The sequence below is a fragment of the Piliocolobus tephrosceles genome, chromosome 6 (assembly GCF_002776525.5).
Source record: "Piliocolobus tephrosceles isolate RC106 chromosome 6, ASM277652v3, whole genome shotgun sequence".
Classification (NCBI taxonomy): domain Eukaryota; kingdom Metazoa; phylum Chordata; class Mammalia; order Primates; family Cercopithecidae; genus Piliocolobus; species Piliocolobus tephrosceles.
The window spans coordinates 156,955,130-156,966,262 of record NC_045439.1 but is presented as its reverse complement, the minus strand read 5'-3'; the positions used below and the strand labels follow the sequence as shown (position 1 = coordinate 156,966,262).

The 11,133-nt window shown below is 49.4% G+C and overlaps 1 protein-coding gene across 1 annotated transcript in view; it reads right to left on the bottom strand.

Annotated features, from left to right (window-relative positions):
* MPHOSPH10 (M-phase phosphoprotein 10) overlaps nt 1–8,872 on the bottom strand; it is a 95,754-nt gene extending 86,882 nt beyond the window's left edge. The window contains 2 exon segments of the mRNA XM_026448039.1: nt 6,742–6,887; nt 8,691–8,872. Coding sequence (XP_026303824.1) covers nt 6,742–6,887; nt 8,691–8,872 — 328 coding nt within the window.
* Between the last annotated feature and the right edge of the window lie 2,261 nt (nt 8,873–11,133).

Genomic DNA, 11,133 nt, shown 5'->3' with positions numbered 1-11,133 from the left:
TTTTTTTTTTTTTTTTTTTGAGGCGGAGTCTCGCTCTGTCGCCCGGACTGGAGTGCAGTGGCCGGATCTCAGCTCACTGCAAGCTCTGCCTCCCGGGTTTATGCCATTCTCCTGCCTCAGCCTCCGGAGTAGCTAGGACTACAGGCGCCCGCCACCTCGCCCGGCTAGTTTTCTTTTTGTATTTTTAGTAGAGACGGGGTTTCACCCTGTTAGCCAGGATGGTCTCGATCTCCTGACCTCGTGATCCGCCCGTCTCGGCCTCCCAAAGTGCTGGGATTACAGGCTTGAGCCACCGCGCCCGGCCGAGTGTTACAGTTCTTAAGCCAGCCCGTCTGGAGTTGTTTGTTCCAGTCTGGAGTTGTTCATCTCTCCCAGTGGCTTCATGGTCTCACTGGCCTCAGAAAGAGGCTGTAGACCTTTGTGATGACTGTTACAGTTCATAAAGGAGGCACAAATGCAAAGACTAAGCAATAACACTTACAACAAAACAACAACAGTTTCACATCCCACAAAGAGCCCTGGCAAGTTGCTGCTGGTGGCTCAGGGCAGCCTGCTTTTATTCCCTTATCTGACCCCACCTACATCCTGCTGATTGGTCAATTTTACAGAGAGCTGATTGGTCCATTTTGACAGGGTGCTGATTGGTGCGTTTACAAACCTTTAGCTAGACACAGAGTGCTGATAGGTGCGTTTACAATCCTTTAGCTGGGCAGAAAAGTTCTCCAAGTACCCACTTGATTAGCTAGACAAAGAGCGCTGATTGGTGCGTGTTTACAATCCTTTAGCTAGACACAAAAGTTCTCCCAGTCTCCACCCATCCTAGAAGCCCAGCCAGCTTCACCTCAGGGCACTCACTGCAGGACTCTGCTGCACCCAGCCCAGGCACTCCAACAGCCCAGCGGGAGCTCCTTCCCCCATCAAACCCAGCAGGCCCCGGCCAAACGCGCAGAATACCGGGCCATCGGAGCCCGCACCCATCCGGAACCCGCGCGGCCTGCAAGCGCCGCGCTCAGCCCTGGCTTCCTCCCATGCCTCTCTCTCTGCAGCTCCCCACAAGCAGAGGGAACCGGCTCCCGCCTTGGCCAGCCCCAGAGAGGGGCCCCACAGCGCAGCGGTAGACTGAAGGGCTCCTGAAGCGCAGCCAGAGTGGACGCCCAGGCTGAGGAAGTGCGTAGAGGGAGCGAGGGCTGCTGGCACGTTGTCACCTCTCGAAAGGGTGCAGAGAATGGCAGGGGCTGCTGTTTTAGATACTAGTGGCCAGGAGGCCTCTGAGGAGGTGACCTTTGAGGAGAGACATGCAGGAGATGAGGGGACAGTGAAGAGGATTTGTAAGAACACTCCAGGCAGACAGAACAGCCACAGCCAAGGCTCTGAAGCAGGCGGGGACCTGGGGTGTGTGAGGATCCTCAGGGTTGCCAGGGTGGCTGGAGCAGAGACATGAAGCAAGCGGGCCCGGGGAGATGAGGGCAGGGAGCTCCCGGAGTGGGGAGATCAGATGGGGCTCTGTGTAACAGACTGTGCATTCTGTTCCAAGAGCTGGGAAGGTTGACATAACCAGGAAAAAAGCTCAGAAAAGCAGAGGTATCCGTTTTTCATATTTTTTTTTTTTCATGGTAAAGATAGTTTCAATAAAAACATGATTCCTGGGTACATGTAATTTGCAGGCCAAATGGTGCCCAATCCCTAGCTCCCTCACCCCGTCACTTCCCTATCCCTAAAAGCTGTGCCTCCACTGCCATTTGTAAGTGTTGCGAGTCAGGAATAGGGAAATCTGGTTGGGTGTTCTGAGCAAAGAGGTAACAGAGAGCAGTTCTGTTATCTCCTTTCTTTCACGTCTCCAAGGGAACCGTGACTCACCCTCAGCTATCCCCCTGGGAATGTGGCCCTCAGAATGTTTTTTTGTTACTGATTGGTGATTGTTATGTACACCTGGAGCAACGGAACATACCTTACCAACTTGTCAGGTTACTTTGTGCAAACATGGATGATGTGTGTGAACCCAGATCCATGCTTGGGGTCCTGATTTTCGGGTGCCATGGTCAGTTGCTAGCAGGTTGTATGTGTGTGACCAGCCCCGATCTGAGCCTCTCAGATGGTGAAACTCCAAACAGGCTTCCCTGGGCAGAGACATTCTGTCCATGCTCTGCAGCTTGCTGCTCAAGAGGGAAAGATCATATCCTGTGTGGCTTCCTCTCAAAGGAAGGAGGACATTGGAACCCTGTGTTGGGCTTCTCTGGACCTCCCCTGATGTTATACGTATGTATGTTAAAGAGAGATTGGGGTCTCACTCTGTTGGCCAGGCTGGTCTTGAACTCCTGGCCTGAAGCAATCCTTCCACTTCGGCCTCCCAAAGGGCTGGTATTATAGGCATGAGCCACCATGCCCGATTTATATATGTTTCCAGCTCCCTTCTTTTCCGTATCATTTGCTATTACTAATGCTTAGCTATTAGTATAAACTGATCTTGAGTTGTATAAACCTTTCTCGTGATTCACTGTGATGGGATGATTGTGTTCCTTCAAAATTCCTATGTTGGAGTCCTAACCCATGGTACACCTCAGAAAGGGACTGTATTTGAAGATAGATCTTTAAAGGGGTAATTGTAAATTAATTAATGAGGTCATTAGAATGGACTTTGATATGACTGGTATCCTTATAAGAGGGAATTAGCACACAGACATACACAGAGGAAAAAGACAGCCATCTACAAGCCAAGAAGGCAGGCCTCAGAAGAAAACACTGCCTGCACCTTGATCTTGAACTTCTAGTTGCCAGAACTGTGAGAAAACAAATCTCTTGTTTAAGCCAGTACACAGCATGTGGTACTTGTTAAGGCAGCCCTAGAAAACTAATACACTCACTGAATGAGGCAGGTAGCTGTTTCTTTTCTTTTCTTTTTTGAGATAGGGTCTCATTTTGTCTCCAAGGCCAGAGGGCAGTGGTGTCATCACAGCTTACTGCAGCCTCCCACCTTCCAGGCTCAAGCCATCATCCAACCTCAGCCTCTCAAGTGGCTGGGACTACAGGCATGCACCAGCACGCCCGTTTTTTTTGTTTTTTGTCTTTTTTTTGTAGACCATGTTGCCTGGGCTGGTCTCAAACCCCTGAGCTCAAGCAATCTGCCCTCCTTGGCCTCCCAAAGTGCTGGGATTACAGGAGTAAGCCACCGCGCCAAGCCCAATTTTCAATAAAAAATTATACAATGCACAGTAAAAGGCAAAAAACACAGTTGAAGAGACAGCAAGTATAGAACCAGACTCAGACATGCAAAGGATGTTGGCATGGTCAGACTGGGAATTTAAAACAACTGATTAATATGCTAAGAACTCTAATGGAAAACGTAGACAACCTCCAAGAACAGATAGGTCATGTAAGCAGAGAGAGAGACATTCTAAGAAAGAATGAAAAAGAAATGCTACAGATCTGATATGGTTTGGATATTTGTCTCCTCCAAATCTCATGTTGAAATGTGATCCCAGTTGTTGGAGGTGGGGCCTGGTGGGAAGTGTGTGGATCACGGGGGTGGATCCCTCCTGAATGGCTTAGCAACATCCCGTTGCTGATGAGTTCACGAGAGATCTCATTGTTTAAATGTGCATGGCACCTCCTTCCTTGCTCTCTTGCTCCCACTCTCACCCTGTGACGTTCCTCCTCCATCTTCACCCTCTCCCATGAGTAAAAGTTTCCTGAGGCCCTCACTAGAAGTGAGCAAATGCCAGCATCACACTTCCTGTAAAGGCTGCAGAACCATAAGCCAATTAAACCTCTTTTCTATATAAATTACTCAGCCTTGGATATTCTTTAAAATAATGCAAAAACAGCCTAACACAAGATCAAAGCCACTGTTAACAGAAATGAAGAATGCCTTTCATGAGCTCCAGGTGATAACGGCAGGAGGCAGCCAAATGCCTAGGCAGATAGGGGAAGGTCCCCAGTGAAACCCCACCTCCAAGCCAAAGAAAAATTTATTTTATTTTTTATGTTATTTTTGAGACGGAGCCTCACTTTGTTGCCCAGGCTGGAGTGCAATGGTGCGATCTTGGCTTGCTGCAACTCCATCTCCCAGGTTCAAGCAACTCTCCTGCCTCAGACTCCTGAGTTGCTGGGACTATAGGCACACGCCACTATGTCCAGCAAATTTTTGTATTTTTAGTAGAGACAAGGTTTCACCATATTGGTCAGGCTGGTGTTGAACTCTTGGCCTCAAGTGATCCACCTGCCTCGGCCTCCCAAAGTGTTGGGATTACAGGTGTGAGCCACTGCACCCAGCCACCAAAGACAGTTTCAAGCCTGAAAGCCAAGCCACAAGTTAAATCCTTGGACCAGCTTGAGAATTTGTCTTCCTGTTTGGTGTGCTTTCCTTTGGTTGATCTCCACCCTTCATCTATTTTACATATACCTGCCCTTTCTGCACCATCATGCCCACCTTTAAGTGATGTCTTTAATCTTTTTTGCATACACACAAACCAATCAGCATGCACTCCCCATCCTGTGCCTATAAAGACCCCAGACTCAGTAGAGGAGGAGACTGCCTGACTTCAGGGAAGAGACAACCTGAATTCAGAGAAGACGACCTGTCCTTCCCATCCCCTCTCCACTGAGAGCTGTTTTCATTGCTTAATAAAATTCTTTACCTTCATTATCTTTCAGTTGTTCACATGAGCTCATTCTTCTTGGTCACTGGACAAATGCTCAGGACCCACTGAGTGCAGACTCCCAGAAAGGCTGTCACACCAGCCCTTTGCCCTTGCCAGCAGAGGGCAACTGCCCTTGGAACGAGGCTAGGGGCCAACCGAGCTGCTCACACACCACCATCCACGGACAGTGGAACTAAAGGAGCACTGTAACACTCACTGTGGGGCTTCAGGGCTGTGAGCATCCTCACCTGGGCGCCACTGTGTCCCCCTTGAGGTAACATGCCTCGTCTGGCTGTGGGCCCTACATGGAGCTTGCTCCTGTGTCAGTGCCTGGAGCAGCCAGCCAGATCCCACCCTCGCTCTCTTGCATGCTCCTCCCGACAAAAAGTTGACCACGGCAGGCTGAGGAGATGAGGCACCTCTCCATGAGTCCGGTGAAGGGGCCAAGAAAAATCCTGCATCAAAGGTAAACTGAATATGGCTGAAGAAGAAATTTCTGAACCTGAGCATATGTCAATAGAAATTCCAAAACTAGACCTTGCACAGTGGCTCACGCCTGTAATTCCAGCACGTTGGAAGGCCAAGGCTGGGTAGGTCATATGAGGTCAGGAGTTCAAGGCCAGCCTGGCCAACATGGTGGAACCCCATTTCTACTAAAAAAAAATACAAAAATTAGTCAAGTGTGGTGGTAGGCAACAGTAATCCCAGCTTCTCAGGAGGCTGAGGCACGAGAATCACTTAGAACCTGGGAGGCAGAGGTCACAGTGAGCTGAGGTCATGCCCCTGCACTCCAGCCTGGGTGACACTCTGCCTTAAAAAGAAAAAAGTTTCCAAAACTAAATAGAAATTTCTCAAAAAAAGACATACAAATGACCAACTGGTGTATGAAAAACATGCCCAACATCACTAATAAGGAAATGCAAATCAAAACCACAGAGATATCATCTCATAACCATTAAAATAGCTACTACTGAAAAGACAAGATAATTTTGTGATGTGGAGAAAAGAAAACCCTTGTACACTTGTACACTTCTGGTGTGAATGTGAATTAGTACAGTCATTATGGAAAACAGTATTAAGGGTTCCTCAAGAAATTAAAAATAAAACTACTGTATTGTCTTAGTACTTGTGTTGCTACAAAGGAATACTTGAGGCCAGATAAATTATTTTTTTTTGTAAAGACAGGATTCTCGCTATGTTGCGTAAACTTGTCTTGAACTCCTGGGCTCAAACAATCCTGCTTCAGCCTCCCACAGTACTGTGATTACAGGGGTGAGCCACTGCTCAGCCGAGGCTGGGTAATTTATATATCAAATTTGGCTTAGAGTTCTGTAGGCTGGACAAAACACACAGTACTTGTATGGACATCACACTGCTTCCACTCATAGTGGAATGCAAATGGGAGCAGGCATGTGGAGATCACATGGTGTGCGAGAGGGGGCGAGAGAGAGAGGAGGGAGGCGCCAGGCTCTTTTTAACAATCAGTTCTGTGGTAACTAATAGAGTGAGAACTCATTCATTACCTTGAGGATAGCACTAAGCCATTCATTAGGGATCCAATGACCAAACACCTGCACCAAGTCCCATCTCCAACACAGGATCACATTTCCACATGGGACTTGGCAAGCTCAGACAAACCATATCCAAACCATGGCACATATGATCCAGCATTCCACTGGGCTATGTACACTTGGGTGTATATACAAAGGTAACGAAATCGGTATGTTCAAGACGTATCTGCACTCCCATATTTACTGCAGCATCATTCACAATAACCAAGACATGAAATCAACCTAAGTGTCCACCATTGCTTGAAGGGATAAAGAAAAGATGATACTGCACCAGCGCCTGAGACAGCAGGAGCCCCGCCTGGCCCGAAGCCGTTTCTGCCACAGCAGGCAGAGCTGCTGAACAGGCACCATCAGCCAACGTGGGGTTCCGGAAGACACCACCTCCGGGCACCCAAATGCCCCTTCTCAGGGCTCAGTCTGACCATGGCCACGTCCTGCCTCACACCGCCCCTTAGGCCTGGCATGGAAGCTCGTCAGCTCAGTCCTTGTCCTTAGAGCTGGGCCCAGACCCCGGGTTCTGGCCAAGTCCCCACCCGCAGGGCAGCGTGTTCGGTCTGCCACCTTCCGGAAAATGGCCGTGGCCTCAGCCTCCCTACAGGTACCCAGGAATGGGGTGTCTGCTTGGTCCCCCAACCATCCACGCTCCGAACCCCGGGGGCTGCGCAGCCTGCCGCCACTTCTGCAGGTGGGGACGTTCTATGCAATACAAGGTTCCACTTTCGAGAAGTGCACTCAGTTGTGCTGGTCGGCACAGCTACGGTCTCGTCCTGCCCTTCCCCGCCCTCCCCCCGAACTCCACGCCTGGGGCAGCCCCTCTGGCTTCTAAATCCGCGGTTGGGGATCTTTAAGTCATGTTTAGCTTTTTTTTTTTAAAAAAAAGAACAAATAAACACATCGGTTGACTTTGCTTCCTTGTTCTCAAAGCATACTTGAATGTTGGGGGGATCTGGGAGGTGTGGGGGCCTCAAGACACCATCTGCCCAGCCCCGCTGCCCTTCCCGAATCTCATACAATGGTCACAGTCCGGTGGCCGCGGGGGTGCTATGCCCTCCCTGGTCCCCACTGCCCTTATCTGTTGACTGCCCCTTCCAAAGACCCCTGGGATAGCGCGGACTGGCGGCCACACTCCGAGCTCCCCGCCTCACCTGTCAGTCATTCCACATTTTGCAGCCGGGGAATTCACTGCCTTTTTGTATATAAAAGAACAAGCAAACGGACACCCGCCCTCTGCAGTCACCCACAGCAATCTGGTCTCCAAAGCTGAGCGACCAGCAGTTTTTTTCCTTCCCCCAAAGATAGGACAGTCACTTCCTTCTCTCCCCCACCCGTCGCATACCATGTGCGACCCGGAAGACTGGTCAAAACTGTCACTGTGAATGAGTGAAGATCCTAGAGCACTGCGGGCCCCAGACCAGCTCCCAGCACTGAGGGACAGCAGCAGCCACATATCAATGCTAACATGTTTAAAAAAAAAAAAAAAAAACCCAGTTTTTTTAAAGTGGGAAGAAAACATCAAATCACTTTACTCACATCGTACCAAGTGAATTTGTGTCCGGAATTCATGGGCTTTTGGTCTCACCGACTTGAAATACGAAGCCGTAAACCCTTGTGGTGAGTGTTACAGTTCTTAAAAGACGGTGTGTCTGGAGTTTCTTCCTTCTGGTAGCTTTGTTGTCTCCCTGGCTTACAGGAGTGAACCTGCAGACCTTTGCAGTTTGAGTGTTACAGCTCTTAAAAGGGCACGTCTGGAGTTGTTCATTCCTCCCTGTGGATTCATAGTCTACACTGGCCTGAAAAACCAAAGCTGCAAACCTTTACCGGGATTGTCACAGCTCATAAAAGCACAGCAGTCCCAAACAGCAAAACTAAACCTCCCACATGACACAAGACTCAAGGTTTGTGGGGGGGCGGGGGGAGGGGGCTTAGCTTTTATTCCCTGATCTGGCCCCACCCACATCCTGCTGATTGGTCCATTTTACAGAGAGCTGATTGGTCCATTTTACAGAGAGCTGATTGGTCCATTTTACAGAGCGTGGATTGGTCCATTTTACAGAGAGTGGATTGGTCCATTTTTCAGAGAGTTGATTGGACCTTTTTGACAGGGTGCTGATTGGTGCATTTACAATCCCTGAGCTAGATACAGAGTGCTGATTGGTGCATTTACAATCCTCTGGCTAGACATAAAAGTTCTCTAAGTCCTCCTTAGATTAGCTACACACAGAGCACTGATTGGTGCGTTTAGAAACCTTGAGCTAGACACAGAGTGCTGATTGGTGCATTTAAAATCCTTCAGCTAGACACAGATTGCTAGACAGAAAAGTTCTCCAAGTCCCCATTAGGTTAGCTAGATACAGAGTACCTATTGGTATATTTACAAACCTTGAGCTAGACACAGGATGCTGATTGGTGTATTTACAATCCCTTAGCTAGACATAACGGTTCTCCAAGTCCCCACTAGCCTCAGGAGCCCAGCTGGCTTCACCTAGTGGATCTGGCACTGGGGCTGCAGGCAGGACTTCCTACCAGTCCCAAGGGAGCTGTGCCTGCACGCCTCAGTCCTTGGGTAGCCAATGGGACCAGGCGCCACTGAGCAGGGGTCGTCGCTCCTAGGGGACGCTGGGGCTGCCCGGGAGCCCACCACCAGGCCTGGGGAGGTTCGGGCATGGCGCGCTGCAGGTCTGGCCCGGCGGCATTGGGAGGCAGCTTCGGCGGCCCCACACTGCTGGGGGACCAGGCGCACCTACTGCAGCTGCTGGCCGGGGTGCTAAGCCCCTCACTGCCCTGGGCCGGCAGCCCCGGCCAGGGGCTCCGAGTGTGGGGCCCGTGGAGCCCGCGCAGCGGGAACTCGCGCTGGCCTGTGAGTGCCTGGCACAGCCCTGGTTCCCGCCCCCGCCTCTCCTTCCACACTTCCCGGCAAGCAGAGGGAGCCGGCTCCGGCCTCAGCCAGCCCAGAGAGGGACTCCCACAGTGCAGTGGTGGGCTGAGGGGCTCCTCAAGCACCGCCAGAGTGGACGCCAAGGCCGAGGAGGCGCGGAGAGTGAGGGCTGCTAGCACACTGTCACCTCAAACTGATAGAGCTCAAAAGTTTGCCTTTACACCAACTGTCAGTGCTGGAATTTTGTATTCTGTTTTGTAAGGATTTAATAAACGTCATAAAAAGTGCAAAAAAAAAAAAAAAGGGTGATACACAGGCATGCGCACACACACGTGGTGGAATACTACTCAGTCTTAAAAAAAGGAAATCCTGTGATTTGTGACAAAATGGATGAATCTGGAGGATGTTATACACTAAGTGAGGTAAGCCAGGCCCAGAAAGAAAACCACCTCATCCTCTCACTTATACATGGACCCTAGAAAGGTCCCTAGAAGCAGAGAGGACAATGCTGGATACGGGGACTGAAGAAGGTGGGGAAGAGAGGGAGGTGTTGGTCAAAACTATGAAATTTCAGTTACAAGGAAGAAATTTTGGAGCTCTGTTGTACAGCATGGTGGCCATAGTTAATAATAATGTATAATTTAAAAAAATAGAGATTTTAAATGTTCTCACAAAAAATGGCAAGTATGTAAGGTGATAAATATAACTAGCTTGATTCGCTTCCAAAAAGGCGATAGAGCGAGACTTCAACTCCAAAAAAAAAAAATTAACCAAGTGTGGTGTCATGTGCTTGCAGTCCCAGCTACTCGGGAGGCTGAGGTGGAAGGACTGTTTGAGCCCAGGAAGTGGAGGCTGCAGTGAGCTGAGATTGTACCACTGCCCTCTCACCTGGGTAACAGAGTGAGACCCATTTTGACAGGGTGTTGATTGTCACAAATCACAGGATTTCCTTTTTTTAAGACTGAGTAGTATTCCACCACGTGTGTGGAGATGCAATCCCTAAACTGTAGAAGGGTGTGGAGAGGCGAGCATCACCTTTCATCACAGCATTCTCTGTTTTTAAAGAGTCGAGTCTCGCTCTGTGGCCCAGGCTGCTGTGCAGTGGTGTAATCACAGCTCACTGCAGCCTTGACTTCTTGAGCTCTAGCGATCCTCCCACCTCAGCCTTTTGAGTAGCTGGGACTACAGGTGTGTGCCACTTCACCCTGGCTGCATCACAACTTTTAATAACTGGCTTACAAAGAGGAACTTTAGGCTAAAACCACGCGTGTGCCAAAAGAACCATATTTATTTTTGAGAGCAAAAGCTGCAGGTGGTATCAACTCTACCAAACGCTATTTTTTTTTTTTTTTTTTTTTTTTTTTTGGAGACAGAGACTTGCCCTATCGCCCAGGCTGGAGTGCAGTGGGGCGATCTCAACTCACTACAAACTCCAGCTCCCGGGTTCAAGCCATTCTCCTGCCTCAGCCGCCTGAGTAGCTGAGACTACAGGTGCCCACCACCGCGCCTGGCTAATTTTTTGTATTTTTAGTAGAGATGGGTTTTCACCATGTTAGACAGGATGGTCTCCATCTCCTGATCTCATGATCTGCCTGCCTTGGCCTCCCAAAGTACTGGGATTACAGGGGTGAGCTACTGCACCCGGCCACCAAAAGCTAATTTTATAACCCAAATGCTGCCTGTTGAATAATATTCAGCCATTAAAAAAAGCTATAGAAGCTGCTTTGAAGCCTTTATAGATATTAAAGGCAGTCTCAAGAAACTTACACTTTCATACCTTCCTAGATAAATACACGTGTTTAAAGAGCTGGAAAGGGCCTAAAGTGATTCTTAACCTGGACGGCACATCAGAATCACAGGGGACCTTTTAAAAAATAAAACCCAGGCTACCCAGGTCACAGCACCAACCAATCATATCAGAATTGCTGGAGATGAGAAACAGGCTGCCCAGGCCACAGCCCCGATCAATCACATCAGAATTGCTGGAGATGAGACGCAGGCTACCCAAGCCACAGCCCTGACCAATCACATCAGAATTGCTGGAGATGAG